We start from the raw sequence: 16,702 nt of genomic DNA, 5'->3' as shown, positions 1-16,702 counted from the left end.
GTTTTTAGTTAAATTGCCAAGAACCTTATTAATTCTGCTGTTCTTGTTCATTAATAAAAACAGGTATGAAGTCATGCTAAAATGCTGGCATCCAAAATCTGAAATGCGTCCAACGTTTTCCGAACTGGTTTCGAGAATATCCATCATCTTCTCCACTTTTATCGGAGAGCATTATGTTCATGTTAACGCAACTTATGTCAACGTAAAATCTGTGGCTCCCTATCCATCCCTTCTGCCATCACAAGACAGCATAGATGGGGATACGAATACATGACCAAATGTGTACACAAGACTGAGGCTGAAGCACCGGCATTGGTAGTGTCATAAGACGTGAATGTTTTGTAAACCTACTTGTCCACTGCCAGGTTTCTGTGAAGACATTGATAGATTTTGTGTTTTTGTCTAAATTGCACTAGTCTAAGGACATTGTATCATGTTTAAAGCTACAGTGTCATAGTGAAAATAGTACTCGCACAGTGTAACGATTGGGACCAAAACTGAGTTTGTTTTATACACTTCCTATGCATAGTTACGATATCTGAAATCTAAAAATGCTTCTCTTTGTAGGAATAAGTTATACATTGACTTTCAATATTGCCTACACTGATTAGGCATGAACAAATTCAATCATATTTCTAAGATTACTTAAGCATGTTCCCATTACATAATTTTTTTTAAATTCATTATTCACTCTTCAAATCTGCATCAGACACACATCAATAAGTATCCCCTATGGAAAAAGTGCCATTAACCTTGACTGTTTTTGAATGTATATCTTCAATAATACAGATTTCCAAAATTAGATCACAGTAAACCTTAGTTAGAATAGTTAGAAGTAAAGCATTCCATTAACTACATTAGTGGACAGTAATATATGCTACTAGTGAAAAAAATGATCACCATGGTAATCTCAGAGGGGTTTTTTTTGTCACATTGAGCCACCAAAACATCTTGCACCATGTTTATTTAAAGAATCTTTACAGTAGTAATATTCTCCAAAATGGGATCTCTTTCAGTTAATGACCTTGAAATATAGGACCCTTATTGATACTGAGACCCTTGTACCACTTTACAGTTGTAAACTATTAAGTCTTTTTATTTATTTATTTTTAAATATAAGACTGAATAATACTGCTTCAGCATCATCTTAACTAGTATATCACCATGGAGAATATATTATGACTTGGATAAAGAACATTCCAATCTGCTAATAAGTATGCTGTATTTACTTGGTAGAATATGAATTAGCTATATCTCATGAACCTAGGGAAGTGATGGCAAACTCTTGTCCTCAAATGCCTCAAACAGACCTGGTTTGCAGGATTTCTACAATGAAAATTCCTGAAATACATCTGTATACATTGATTCACAAACTAGGTTTGTTTGCATAATTTGGATAGGCTGAAAACCAGCCCTGTGTGCAGTGCTCGAGGACTGGCATTTGCTATCTTTGACATATCAAAGTACAGATATAGCAAGGTTAAGTCACTCACTATATACTCAGATGTCCAGGGCTTTTTTTGTAGGGAGTAATTGCCAATACTGAGTACCGGCATTTTTTTCTTCCACCCGCTTGATTTGCTATATGGTCCCTCAAAAAAAAAACAAAAAACATGCATACTGCACTTGAGTACCGGCATCATTTTTCCAGAAAGATAGCACTGCAGAGATCCATATTCAAAGGGGTTCGACCGGCTAAGTTGTCACCAAGATTTTGAAATTCTTACTATTTTCACTACCCCAAATTATCTAGCTAACAATTTAACTGTATGTCAGGGGCATGCCACAGTGGAGGAAAGTTAGCCAGATAACATAACCAGATTCGACATTATCTGGCTAACTTTAGGAATTCCTCAGAGCAGCATTAAAATTAGCCGGATAAACTTATCCTGCTGCCTTTCAGATTGTTTGGTATAATTAACGGCTGGATAGGTTTATCTGGCTAATTTAGCCAGTCACCACGTGGCCGAATATTACCCCCATACAATCACAAATTGGTGTGTTAGTTAAAAGCATGTTCTTTGCAGAGATTTTAATATTTCCAGACCTCGAGAAAAGGAGAATAAACCCAGAGACACTGGTGATCAAGAAACTTTTCCCTTTGAACGCTTTACCTGGAAATGAGGTAGGACTCTTGGAAGTAGATGAGTGTCTCTAACTTGTGTTACAGGAACAGGGTAGATGAGAATGAGATTCTGCATCCCTTTCTGTTGAGTCTTTCCTCTGCAAGCCAACTACAGATTTTTAATGGTTTGAGAACCACATCTATAGAGCCAAACAGATTCTCCTTCAGCACTGTCAATAGCCCAAATGCGCATTCTGTACACATTCATACCATCATGATTCTGATTTTTCTGTCAATAAACATTTCCTGAAACTGAGATTCTCCAACAACAAGCAGGCATGAATTAGCCACTGCGCATAGGTGACAACATCCAACGGCATTGGCATAAACCCAATTCTCAGAGCTCAGTAAAAACTTTACCAAGCATGCATGGGAGCTCCCACATGCACGTACTGCCTCGTGAGCCCCTCAGTCTTCCTTTGAGCTACTTCATGGATGTGTCCCAGCCCCTCTAAACGTTTTTTGTTTTTTTTTAATTTTGGCCTTTTTAGTTGCCATCTGCTTTCTTTCAGTTTATACCACTGCCCAAGTTCTAAAAATGCATAAAGATTCAGTATAGGAAAAATCCAAGGCTAAAAAGCCCATACAGAGCAGCTTCAAGGCCTGTATCTGCAGGCGCTGGATATCCATCACAGATATGCATAGCCATTTGTTAACACTGCCTGGGCCCCGACCATGACTCCCAACTGCTGCAGCTGAGGCCGAATATTGCCTAAGCCACATCAGCCCATACCTGGAAGGGCACCAGTGGGTATGAGCCCCAAGCTTCGGCACAAGGCTGGGCAGCAGATCTAGTCTTTGTCTTGAAGCGAGGCATTATTGGGCTCTTGATGCAAGAAGTCAAGCCGGGAATCCCCCCACCATCTCAGTCCCACAAACATGGGAAGGCTCCGCATTTCTGTGCAACCTGTTCTCCCAGTAGTTCATGCTCCACTTGGTGGGACCGGGTTGTTTTTAAGTACATACTTCTGCAGTCCAACTCTTAGCTTGGGACTCCTCACACATAATGGCTGATTTGTACCTGCTTGTTGATGGAAAAAGCAAGTTGGCTTACCTGTAAACAGCAGGATGAATCAGCCATACTTAATACCCACTTGCATCCCTGAAGAGGCAACTACCTCACTGAAGCTTTAAAGTCTAAGAGACTGAAGGGCTCAGAATGTGTAGAAACTCCTGCACATGCTCGGTAAAGTTTTCTCTGATCTCTGAGAGCTTGTTCTATGTCGGGGCCATTAGATGATGTTACGCATGATGGCTAATTCATCCTGTCTCTTGAATAACCTATTTACAGGTAAGCAAACTTGCTTTCCTTCCCAGGTAGCACAAATTATTTTAAACGGATGGAACCCTTTTAGCGAGGTCTTTTAGATTTTAGTGAGATCTTTTTGATGCAATATGCAGTATTATTGCAAATACAAACAATTAAAAGATTAGTAAAATTACATTTTATCAAAATGTAAAAATGTCCAGCATTCTGCAGTATCATGACACACCCTCTTCCCCCTCCCTTCCCGGGCATTTCTGTAGGACAAATACAGACCACTGAGTCATTTACAGTTGTAACAGTGTACGTTCTCATGCTGTATTTATTGTTTTTCCACTGTTTCAGACACACATCAGTGAGTGGAATGCTTTCCCTGCGATATGGTGATTTTTTTTTTCAGTGAACATAGCTCGCTGTAAGCAGGTTTTAATGTACTTGAAACAGAACTTTAGTAAGGTTGTAACCACACCCTATTTCTGCTCTCCTCCCCAATGAATTGCGTTTTGTTTATTGACTGCTAGAATGTGTGACCTGTTTACAGCACTTTGCAAGCCCTCTTGCTGTGCTTTTCCTGATTTGGCCTTGTAGCCATTCACCAGTAACTGGTAGCTCTTCATTACGGCATTTGTAGAAGTTTGTACACAGGAAACAATGGAAACTACTGATTTTTTAATACATTTGAAAAAGGATATTCTAGCTTTAGAGAGAGCATGTGTGTCAGTTTTTGTTCCTGTGGAATTTTGTGCTTAATACTGTATTGTTTGTTGGGTGTAGGGTATAACTGGTTTTGTTGATGTAAACATGTAAAAGTATTATATTTTTATATAAAAAAAAGTTATTTTTAATGACATGTACAATGTTTTGTTAAAACACAAAATACCGTACTGTGAATGTTTCAGAAAAAAGCATCAGATTTTGATTTATATATGTTAGAAATTGTTATGTAAATATTGCTAATTAAATGCACTAATTGCAAGCACACTCCACCCTGACTAGTTCGCCAGTCCTGTGAGCTAAACATTTTGAACATTAAATGGAGATGGTATAGTAAAAAAGGCAAGTGTAATGAGAGGACACTATACTTTTTTTTAGGGTGGAGTGTATACAACTGGATAAGGAGATAAACTGTATATGTTGCAACATTTCTCATTTCAGGTGTGAACATTCTATGTCAACAGCAATACTAATTCTTTGAATATTTGCAAAGGATTCAAGAGTGGTTGTTGCAGTTAAAACAATTTACAAGAAGGAAAACGAGAAGTGGGTTTTCTGTGAGCCCATGAAAAAGAATTGTATGCCTCGAGACGCAAGCTCGAGGACAAACAGAATGACCAGCCAACATATGTTGGTAGTGTCATCCAACAGTGCTGACAGAGAGCTTCTCCCATAGATTACTGGAAAGGTTTTTCCAGGAAAGAGCATGGTTTCCTGCACAGTTGCCATCTCATGGAGACTCCTCAGTCTGTTTGTCCCCCGTAGCATTCGGATGCATCCCCCCATGCGACTCCTCTTCACCATTAACCTTTTCTTTTTTGCGATCAGGCATCCTCAGTTGTCTTTTCCCTATTACTACTACTAGTTTAGCTTGCTTTATTCATACTTTAGATTTTCCACCTTTTCCTTTAACATCAAATTTAAAAGAATTTGCAAAAAAATATATTCTTTGATAACCTTTTCAAAAATAGTTTTGATATAATATATTAAACAGCTTACTATAATAATAATACAATAAGTTAAGTAAAATAAAAACATATAACAATAATCTATAATAAAATATGGGTTAACAGTTAAATTTATAAGAATAGAAAATAACTAAAGTCTCCCAAGGATTATACTAGCCATAATCAACAAACTACTGGTAAGATACCTTTATAAAACATCAAAGCTGCCACTGCAACCTCATAAGTCTAATGGTACTCTACTAGCAATCAATAAGATCTATATACAGTAGTATCAACTATCTAAATGTAAATACCACCCCTTCAGTTCTTTTCAAAATTTTTATTCTTCTCTCTCTTGCAAATGAAATGGGAGCATATTCCAGTGATAGTGCAATGTAACAAAAGGCAGATTTGTCATTCATCTCTAGTTGGATTGCTGTAGGTCAGTGGTCCCCAACCCTGTCCATGGGGGCCCACCAGCCAGTCGGGTTTTCAGGATATCCACAATGAATATGCATGAGAGAACATTTGCGTGCACTGCCTCCATAACATGCAAATTTTCTCTCATGCATATTCATTGTGGACATCCTGAAAACCCCAACTGGCTGGTGGGTCCCCAGGACAGAGTTGGGGACCACTACTGTAGGTAATACAATAGTAAGATCTTATTATAACGACCGCAGCATTTGAGTAGATCTATGAGGAGCAGTAAGTGTGCAAGATACTGTGGATGGCCTTTATAGATACATTTACATTCAAAAGTTTAAATTTAAATTTTATTCTGGATACTACAGGCAGCTAATGCAAATCCTTGAGTATAAGTGTAACGTGATCCCATTTTTTTGCTCCAAAAATGAGTTTAGCAGCCATATTTTGTGAAAGTTGCAATCTCTTGATTAATGTGGTTGTACAACCTGGGTGCAGCACATTGCCGTGGTCCAGGTAACTAACTATAAAAGGGTAAATTAACATTTTGAGATCTTCTCAAGAAACTGATGTGCTTGTTGCCAAAATTTGAGATAAAAAAGCACGACCTAACAATAGCCAGTACTTGATTTATCTTAGTGAGTTTTGAGTCTAGTCTAATTCCTAGCATAGTAACTATATCTTTTAGACATTCCAACTCCTATAATAATCAGAAAATCTTTTAGGAGACAACTAGTCCTACTAACCCACAGCACTTCTGATTTTGTAGGGTTAATTTTAACTTTCAATCTTAGCAGCCAGGTGGAAATTGTGGTGGGGCACTAATTCAGAATTAACAGTCCCTTCAACTCGTTAGACTCCAGATATGTTATTAGCTGAATGAAATTGGAAAGACAACAGCTGGTGCCAAAATTCTGTATTATTGTTACAAGAGGGGCAAGATGTACATTTCAAAAAGGTTGGTGACCAAACTGACTTTTGTGGGACTCTACAAGCTAGCGGTCTGGTTTTGGAGAATTTTGTATCTCATTTTACCTGATAAGTTTGCTCAGTTAAAAGTGATCTGAGCCATTTCCGAGCTGTTTCGTTCAGACTGAATTTATGTAAACAATAAAGCAGCTTGGCATGCTTGACTGTACCAAACATTTTACTAATGTGTAATAACACGATAAGAGCATCCTTTCCTCCATCAACCCTGACCCTGATTTCATCGGTCATTGCTTCAAGTGCTATTTCTGTGTTGTAACCCTATCTAAATCCCAGTCGCTTCAACTGAAGGGCATTCGTTTTGTCAAGATGATTCATAAGTTACTGAGAAACTGCTTTCTCAATTAACTTAGATAAAAGGGGGAGATTGGAAACTCAGTCTATTATGATTTGGATCTGTAGGGTTCAAAACCTCTTTTTTTACTTTTTTTGTTTATTAGGAGCAGACGTACTACTGCTTTTTTGAACTTTGAAGGAACTAGTTCTTATTCTAAACTATTAATAACATACAGATAAGGAAGAAGACAAAGGTTCAGATTTTTATTTTTTTTTTACATATAGAAGGAATTGAGTCAAAAGATGACACTTTACAAATGGTAATTCAGAGATTTATTGTGTGCCAAAAAGTTAATCCCAAACAGCGTAGATGGAGAACTTGGTAAATCCAGATTTTGGAAACATTTGTAAAAGAATTAGGTAAAAATTATCTCTCAATATTAACTTTTGTTTCCGTGGTCTGCTATTATATCAGCTGATGGGCTGTTAACAAAATTGTCATATCATTAGTCTCATTTTTTAAATTTGCCTCAACTTTAAAAAGTTGCCAAGGCCACCTTGATATCTACTTTATAGTAGGCATTATTGGCCCTACGAGGCTGAAGTTTTGCTGAGCTCTTGCTTTTCCACCACTTTCTGCCAAGCTGACATATCGTTTTAAACAATTAAGCCAAAGGTACTATTATGAATTTTTCCTTCTAATATTAAGCATGTTTGGAATTGCACTATCTTATCCAATGCTGCTTTTAGTGTCCTATTCCATGTCATTACCTGGATGTCAAGAGGCAGTTCTAAAAAATCTTCAGAGAATGTATTAAGTTCTTTAGCTAGCTCTTCTAGATTGAAGTTACGATTATTCCTAGAAGTACTGGAACACTTATTGGAGCTGGGTACTGTCATCTAAAGATGTACTGAGAAGGTAATTTAAAATATAGTCTGACCAGGACAAAGGAAAATACCGAAAACTATCATTACTTGATATACAATTTTCAAGAGTAAATACAAGGTCTAGGATGTGACCTGCCTTACATGCTTGTACGTGGACTTGTTATGAAAAGCTCATACCTTTCATTAACAAAAGAAATTCTTTATCCTTACTTTTCTTATGTGCATGGATATTAAATCACCTAAAACCACCAAGTTCCTGTATTTACTGAGATTTCAGAGACCAGGTCAATAATTTCCTCTATTGCAATATTCTAAGGAACTGGGAAAGGGGGAATTAAATTTAAAGAAATGCTGGATTATCTTTATCTCCAGTCTGAACCAGGAAGGCATTGGATTGGAGAGGGGTTTCAGGTCCAATTCCATTAGCCTAAGGCCTACAACTTAACATTTCTATAAAACAGCTAGGAGAATGCAGGACTCTACTGACACTTATAAGAGACGGCGCCTTCTCCATTGAGCTTACAATTTAGTTGACAGGTACTTTTGTACCTATGGTGTTTTCCAGCCTGAATTTTCAAAGGGAAACTCCCACAGATATTTCCCTTTGGACCTGCAAGCTACCCAGGCAATTTAAAAATTCACACTTTTATATTTTGGGTTGTTTTCTTTGTAATTGAAAGAAATGTGTAAAAACAAGGATTTTCCCAACAAAAATATGCTCTTCCCACCAGTTGATGGTCCTGGGGTTTTTTTCCCCATATTTTGTTGAAGGCAACCTTTAGTTACTGATTTCCACATGTGTGGCTGGTCATCCTCCTTTTCCTCAGAGAAAGCAAAGTTGCTTACCTGTAACAGGGGTTCTCTGAAAATAAAACCAGGATGATAATGGAAACAGAGAAAAAGAATGTATGGCCTATCTAGTCTGGCCATCCACTCAACTAACTTAGCTTTACAATTCCCATCACTCCTGTAGAAATTCCCAGTGCTTATCCCATGCTTTCTTGAATTCAGATACTGTTTTTGTCACCACCACATGCACTGGTAGAATGTTCCATGTATCCACAACCCTTTCTGTAAAGAAATATTTCTTTAGATTACTCATGAGTCTACCCCCTTTCTCCTTTATTTCATGATCCCTCATTCTAGAGCCTCCTTTTCATTGAAAGATGCTCACCTCCGGGTCGTGGAAACCTTGGATGTATTTAAATGTCTCTATCATATCTCCCCATCTCACCTTTCTTCTTGGGTATACTTGTTTAGATCTTTAAGTCTGTCCTCATAAGCTTTAGTATGAAGACCTCTGGCCATGTTAGTAGCAACTGTCTGGATCAATTCCAACAGGTTTATATCCTTTTGAAAGTACAGTCTCCAGAATGTACTCTGCATTCCAAATGAGGTCTTACCAAGGTCCTCTGTAAGGGCAATATCACCTCCTTTTTTCTGCTGATCATTCCTCTCCCTATGTAGCAAAGTATCCTCCTGGCTTTTGCTGTCACTTTATCCACCTGTCTGGCCACCTTGAGTTCAAGAGATACAACTACCCCAGATCCCGCTCTTCTGTCATGCTCTGAAGAATTTCACCCCCAATGCTATACTTACCTTTGATTTTTGCAGTCTTCATGCATAACTGCAATTTTTCACATTAAATCTTAGTTGCCAGACTCTGGGCCATTCTTCAAGCTTCGTTAGAGCCTTCCTCTTGTTTTCCACACGTTCCTAGCTGTGTACCCGATTGCGGATATTGGTATAAATGGCAAAAAGAGAAACCTTTCCCGACAATCCTCCTGCAATGTTTTTCACAAGGATTGATCCCGGAGGCACACTACTAGTAATGCCTTTCCTTCTTGAAGTTAACTCCATTTACTAATACCCTTTATCACCTCCCATGAAACATCACTGAACCACTGCTTCAACTAATATATAAAAGGTTGTACAGAAATCCCACATACCTGGAAACGTTTTTCCAGGCTTTCTAGATTCTCTACATAAGCTCTGTTGGATGGCATCACCCTCATGTTTAACTGATTGTTGTGCTGTCTTCAGAGAACACCTAAGTAATTTTACTGAATCTGTGGTGTAAACATTACTTAAGAATTCCTAATAAAGTTATTACTATTGAAAAATCTGTAGTAGTATGTGTTTCTTATAAAGATTCAATTTCTATGTATTCCTGAATATGGTAATAGGATTAGTGGTACATTTTATGTTTATATATATGACAATATTTCAGTATACCTCATTGAAATAAAGGACAATAAACCTTGGCTACATGGGCATTTTAAGTTGTTGTGGTTGGGTTTCATCCTACTTTTCAAAGCCTCGTTCCCCTTTTCATGTTTTGCTGTCATTGAGAACTATCTTGTACATACTCTGCTATTTATCAGCTTCTCAAATACTGTTCCTGACACTCTAGCCAGATATTACAGCAGACACTTCTGGCTGACCAGCACAGAATTATCCAGAATTACATCCAGTACTATGCTGTCGCCACCCATCAGGTATGTCACTGAAAACAGTACTTGGCTCTCACTCTGACTGAACTTGTGCATTGTAAGTTAGTAAATAACAGCAGATAAAAGACCCAAAAGGTCCATCCAGTCTGCCTAACAAGGTGTTTAAGGATGTAAAGACTGCTCCATGCATTTTCCATCATTAAGCAGAGCTCAGTTAGCCATGGCATGGTGTAATGTCATCCAACGGCACTGAACGTACCTTTCTCATAGCTTTTGCTGTACTGAACATGTGCAGGAATTCTCACTCAGGCATTGCCTATGAGCCTCCTCAGTCTTTTTTTTCCAAGCACAGTATGTACATATACTTATCACCTCTGGATTTTCAGTGACTATCTTTATAAGTCTTTAAAAAAAAAATTCAGTGCTACCTTCTTAAAAAAAAAATAGGAAGAGACTTTTTCTTCAGAATATCTAATAAATAAATAGATCCATAGTAGGCTGGTTTAAGGAGTATTTCCTTTTTTTTCTGCTTTAGTTCATGAAAAAAAAGGATTGAAACTATCGGAAAAGAAGACCTGGCAATCTCTGTTGGCTGCCACATCATTCATTGACTCCTTTTTTTTTTTTTTGTTTCCTGATCTCCCCCTACAGTGAGACCCATGGTGCCTTTGTTCTTTTGATGTTCAGAAAGACACTGAAACAAAGGACACCGGAGACTGAGAGCTCCATGTTGTGTTCCCCACCTCATTCCCCACAAGGGTCTCCAAGGATCCCTCAGATTTACATTTACATTTTACATTTACATTTATTAAAATTTCTTAATTGCTTAACACTGCTATAGGTCTAAGTGATGTACAATAAAACATACATAAAAACAAACAAGAAAAGTAACAAAATACAGTGTCTACATTAAATAATTCAAAACAAAGAAATAGAATTGATACATGCAGGTAAAAATCAAGTGTATGCTAATTTAAAAAGAAAAGATTTAAAAGGCCTCTGAATGTTTTCAAGGCCTCACATAATTGCAGCTCAATGGAGAGGGAGTTCCAAAGGGCCGAGCCTGCAACTGAAAAGGCGCATTCTCTATTAATGTGAAGGTGTGCAACCTTTGGTGATGGAATATCTAAGAATCCTCTTTGTGAAGAACGCAGACTTCTGGATGGCTGGTATATTTTTAGTATGGCATTAGACCATGGACAGGCTGTTGATAAGTTTGAAAATTGTCATGCAAGTTTTGTACTTAATCCATTCACTGATTGAGAGCCAATGTAAATCAATGAATACCAGGGTAATATGATCAAAACGCCTTAAGCCAGTGATTACACAGGTGGCAGAGTTTATAAGAAGTTGTAACAAGAAAAAAGGAAGGCCCAATAGGAGACTATTACAGTAATCAACAATTAGAAAGATAGTTGCTTGTACCATAGTGTGAAATTCTGAAGAATGCAGTCACTTTTGAAGGCCAATTAGGACGCATAGCCTGTAAAATCCCTGTTTAACAACAGATTTCATATGAGGGCGAAAAGATAATGTAGAGTCTAACAATACTCCAAGAACTTTGACATGATTTTTGATTGGAAAAGACATATTGTCTAAATGGATGGTATTGTCAGAAAGAATAGTATAGGGACTGTGAACAGTGGGAAATTCAGCTTTAGACATATTTAAAAAAAGATGTAACCAAGATTTAATGGCAGAAAAACAAATGTTTAAAGATTCCTTAGTATTTTGCCAAGTGGAATGCAGTTTTAAAACAAACTGAATGTCATCTGTATAAATTTTGTAGCAATTGGAAAGATTGGAGAGAATTTTGCAGATTGGAGCCAAGAAGATGTTGAAAAGCACAGAAGAGAGAGAAGAGCCTTGTGATACACCTGTTCTGATGCAAAAAACAAAAGAACTTCATTTTTTAATTTATTGTATTGTGAATAATTGAAAAGGTAGGATTTGAAACCATTTGAGGACACTCCCTGGCAGGCCGATTTCTTGAAGACTGTAGAGAAGGATGTCATGATCGACCGTGTCGAAGGCAGAAGATATGTCAAGCGAGACAAGTTGAAATTTGTGACCATTGTCGATCCCACATCTCAATGTGTCAGTAAAAGACAGTAAAGAAGATTCAGTGTTCATGGCTTGCCTGAAGCCGAATTGATGTGGATCCAAAAGTTCATGCTGCTCTAGGTGGTCAGTTAACCTCTTTAGTACCACGTTCTCAAATACTTTAGCTAAAAAAGGCAGGGAAGAGATGGGCCTATAGTTACTAGGATTCGAATTATCTAGGTTGCACTTTAAGAAAGGACGGACTGTGGCTTTTTTGAGGCAGGAACCAAACTTTCCTCGAGGGAAAGGTTGATGAGACGGGTATCTCTGGACAATTTGAATAATGCTGTAGGACAACTACAAGGACACATAATATCATTTATGTTAGCAATGATCTGATCAAATTCAGTAATAGTAACATGAGCAAAAGAGACAGTGAAAGGTGTGGGATCAGTATACGAAACCAGTGTTTAAGAAATTAAGATATAATTTCTCAATCTTCAAATTGAAATGAATAAGAAAAGACTCAGCAGATGGATAATCTATTGAAGGAAAGTTAGCAGAGATTAAACTTGTGAGTTTTTTAGCTAAAGAGAAAAGAGCCTTGGGATTATAGCCGATGTCATGTATTTGTTTAGAATAAAATTCTTTTTTGGCCTCTATGGTTTGAAGTTGATAAGATTTTAATAAATTTCTGAAAGTAGAAGCAAATTCCAAAGTCCGATGTTTACGTCAATGGCGTTCACATTTTCTCAAAGATTGATGGAGTAATTTAAGTGGAGGAGTCAACTAGAGTTGGGGTCGGAATTTTCTAGGTTTGAAGATTACTAATGGGACAAATTTGTTCAAGACTGAAAAAAGAATAGAATCCCAATTTGAAATTGAAGTTGTAATGTTAGACAAAGGAAAATTAGCTAACAACAATGAGATGGAGGAGGAGAATAATGTGGCGTCAAAGCTTCGACGTCAAAGAAGACTAGCTTCTGAGTGAGATGGAGGTGTGCACACTGTATTGACAAGAATTTGAAATTTAATAAAAAAATGCTTTTACAAAACACTATTTCCAGAGATGCCCTTTCAGGCAATTCCAACTATAGCGGCTGCTGTCTCTACTACTTCCGCAACAGCAACAATTTCTAACTTGGCCTTGATAACATGAATGCCATCTATCAAAATCAATGCAGCAAGTCCAACCAAATCTAGACCAAGTTGTGTTTTTTTATCACCTTGCTCACCCAGCAACCATCCTCTCTAGTAGGGAGGAGAATTGAGCACTACTTGGAGGAACATAAGAAATAAGAGTTCTTATATAGGAAAGAAGAGGAAGGGTTCTTTGAGGCCTCTCAAAGTCTGGATCCATCATTCCCTCTTCTATGACTCAGCCTCCTATTTCTAATTTTATGCAACCTATGAATGCACAATATCTTCCAGCTGGTCAGCTTGGCACTATTTGTGCCACTGTTAGTGGGGATTCTTTCTCCTTGAGTCCAGATGCTTGGACACCTCCAAGACTACTAGAGACACCCCAAGTCAGAATGAAAGCTTGTTACCCGAAGAGGTCTTTGCTTCTATTCATGGGGATGGGAAGATCCGGGGTGCGAGACAAAATGATTTAGCTAATTTGAGTGGTCTCTACTCCAGTAACCTTGTTTTAAGTTCTGATTTTAATTTAGTAAAGCCAGTTGTAATTACCATGGACACTTTGTGGTCTGCTCTCATGGGAATGGGAGTTCCTTATCAGAGAAAATGGATTCTATACTATTACAATATGACGATCTTCATATTTCTTACTTCCCATGATGGGAAAATTATCCAGTTGTCTTATTAATAGAAAGAATTGAAATGTCAGTCATCATTGGTTAGAAACAAGGAGTGATCTTGTAACCAATTTAATAACCTGGACAATTTTCTAGGAGACTTAACTGAGATTTTTTAATTTTCCCAAGGAGGATTTAATTGCTCCCCTTGAAATGTTGAAAAGATTTTGTTTGGAAGTATTAAAAGTTCCAGCAAAGGCTTTTCCACCCATTGTTAAAGTCTTTTATTTTCCAGATAAAATTAAAAGGGCAGTAGATGTTGGGGGCAATGATTCTGTTTCTGGGGATTTAGGAGGAGATGTGGATCTAACTGCTTATTTGCAAAACTCTCAGCTAGAAATAAAGATCCATGCCACTCTCTTAGTGGTTTATATTTTGGAACCTGATGAAGAATGGACTTTTAAAAAGTACTTTTGTATGGAATCTTGATTTTTTTCTAGGTGGTAAAATATCTATTTTTCCTAATCTCAGCAAATATGTAGATTGTTTCTGATGAACTGGCCAAGGGTATTAGCTTTGGACGCTACATTTTCTTTGCATTTTCCTTTAAAATGTCATGTTAAGTGGGGAAGCATTAAATGCTTTTTATGATCCTTTCATATTAAAGGATTTCTATCTAATCGAGAGGCACCTGTAGTTGTTATTTATTTATTTATTTATAGATTTTTTTTATACCGCGGTACGTATAGACATATATCACCTCGGTTTACAGTGAAACAATAAATTAGCAACAGGCTTTACATGTAACAGTTTAAAAAAAAACAGTAAAATATTTGACAGCAACAGGCTTTACAGAAACAAGGTTTTTAAAGATAATATGCATACATCATTAAATATCAAACAATAAAATATAAATAACCATGTATTCGCAGGAGCAAATTAACTGTCAGCAGCGAGACCAATGTCACATTGCATACAATAGCCTAAATTGAGTAACAGTGGGGGGGTATGGAATAGCAGAATGTAAATACAAAATGCGAGGAAAAGAACTTGGAGCCAGTGAGGAATAATAAGGGATAGCTGAATTTTTAGGTTAGATGAGGTTCATAGAGTGAATGCTTGTTCAAACAACCATGTTTTAAGGCTTTGTTTGAAGGTTTTGTGACAGGATTCAAGACGCAGGTCCAACGGCATGTTGTTCCAGATTTTGATACCCGCTATGGAGAATGATCGGTCTATGGTGGAAACGTGTTTGATGTGTTTTAGTGGATGGACAGCTAATTTCGCTTGGTGAATATTTCTAATTGGTCTGTTGGAGGTGCGAAAAATGAGCTGATCAGAGAACCATTGCATCTCTTGGTTGTGAATTGATTTGTGGATGAGTGAGAGAACTTTAAAAGTAATTCTGAAGGATACGGGTAGCCAATGTAGGAACATGAGTGCTGGAGTAATATGTTCATGCCGTCGAGTATTAGTAATTAAACGAGCAGCGGCATTCTGCAACATCTGAAGAGGTTGAATTGTGCTTTTAGGGAGACCCAGTAGTAGTGCATTACAATAGTCAATCTTTGGTAGAATTGTGGCTTGTAACACCGTCCGGAAGTCCTGAGGATGTAATAACGGTTAGGACTTGTTGTTAGTTAGGACTATGATAGTTTAGGTTTGCCAGCATTATTTAAATTATAACTAATGGGAGCATGCTTTTCTCTTTTTTTCTGGTTTCTTCATAATCCCTCCTTCATTGTGGTTTAAAGTTTCCTTTATTTGTTTCTATATGAAGATATGTATTGTATATTTTCTTTTTCAATGTAATTTTGCTTTTCTGTCTAGAGTTTTCTGACATGTAAATTTAAACCAGTAAATAAAAAGTAAAAAAAAAAAAACCCACAGATACGGAGTACACAAGTAGAGAGTCCTTACACACATATATACTAATTTTTATATGTGTAGTATTTTGAAAATTCATCTTTGTCTACTTGGTTAATATTTTATGGACTTCTCCTCCAGGAAATTGTCCAAACATTTTTAAACCCAGCTATACTAACTGCCTTAACCACATCCTCTAGCAGTGAATATGAGAGCTTAATTGTGCATTCAATAAAAAAGAATTTTCTCCACTTTTTGTTTTGATTGTACTACATATTAATTACATGGAATGTCCCCTAATACTTTTATTGTTTGAAAGCATAAATAACTGAGTTATATTTATCCATTCTATTCCACTCATGATTTTATACACCTCTATCATATTCCCCCTCAGCCGTTTGTTCTCAAAGCTAAACAGCCCTAAACTCTTTAGCCTTTCCTCACAGGGGAGTCATTCCTTCCCCTTTATCATTTTGGTTACTCTTCTCTGTGCCTTTTCTAATGCAACTATATCTTTTTTCAGAATGGGCAACCAGAACTGCAAACAGGACTCCAGGTGTGCCTCACCATGGAGTGATATAGAGGCATTATGATATTCTTTGTTTTATACTCCATTGCTTTCCTAACAATTCCTAACATTCTGTTTGCTTTTTTGACTGCCATCGCACATTGAGCTGAGGATTTGAAAGTATTGTCCACTATGACACCCAGATCCTTTTTCTGGGTGGTAACTCCTAATATGGAACCTAACATAATTTAACTACAGTATGGGTTACTTTTCCCCATGTACATCACTTCGTATTAATCCATATTCAATTTCATCTGCCATTTGGATACCAGTCTTCCACTTGTTAATTACTTTTATTTATTGCTTCTGTTATACCCTTGTTTTATGTAAACCGATCCGATATGGTTTATTTACTATGAAGGTCGGTATAAAAAAGTGTTAAATAAAT

The 16,702-nt window shown here is 37.2% G+C and overlaps 1 protein-coding gene across 6 annotated transcripts in view; it reads left to right on the top strand.

Moving 5' to 3' along the window:
- MET (MET proto-oncogene, receptor tyrosine kinase) overlaps positions 1-9,752 on the top strand; it is a 253,667-nt gene extending 243,915 nt beyond the window's left edge. For all 6 annotated transcript variants that reach the window (XM_029615254.1, XM_029615253.1, XM_029615257.1 and 3 more), the window contains one exon: positions 64-9,752. In XM_029615254.1, coding sequence (XP_029471114.1) covers positions 64-274 — 211 coding nt within the window. In that variant the 3' untranslated portion in view covers positions 275-9,752. The remainder of the gene's footprint in view (positions 1-63) is intronic.
- The last annotated feature ends 6,950 nt before the right edge of the window (positions 9,753-16,702 follow it).

The sequence above is a fragment of the Rhinatrema bivittatum genome, chromosome 9 (assembly GCF_901001135.1).
Source record: "Rhinatrema bivittatum chromosome 9, aRhiBiv1.1, whole genome shotgun sequence".
Lineage (NCBI taxonomy): Eukaryota > Metazoa > Chordata > Amphibia > Gymnophiona > Rhinatrematidae > Rhinatrema > Rhinatrema bivittatum.
The sequence above is the reverse complement of the archived record's forward strand: the minus strand, read 5'-3'. Positions and strand labels throughout refer to the sequence as shown.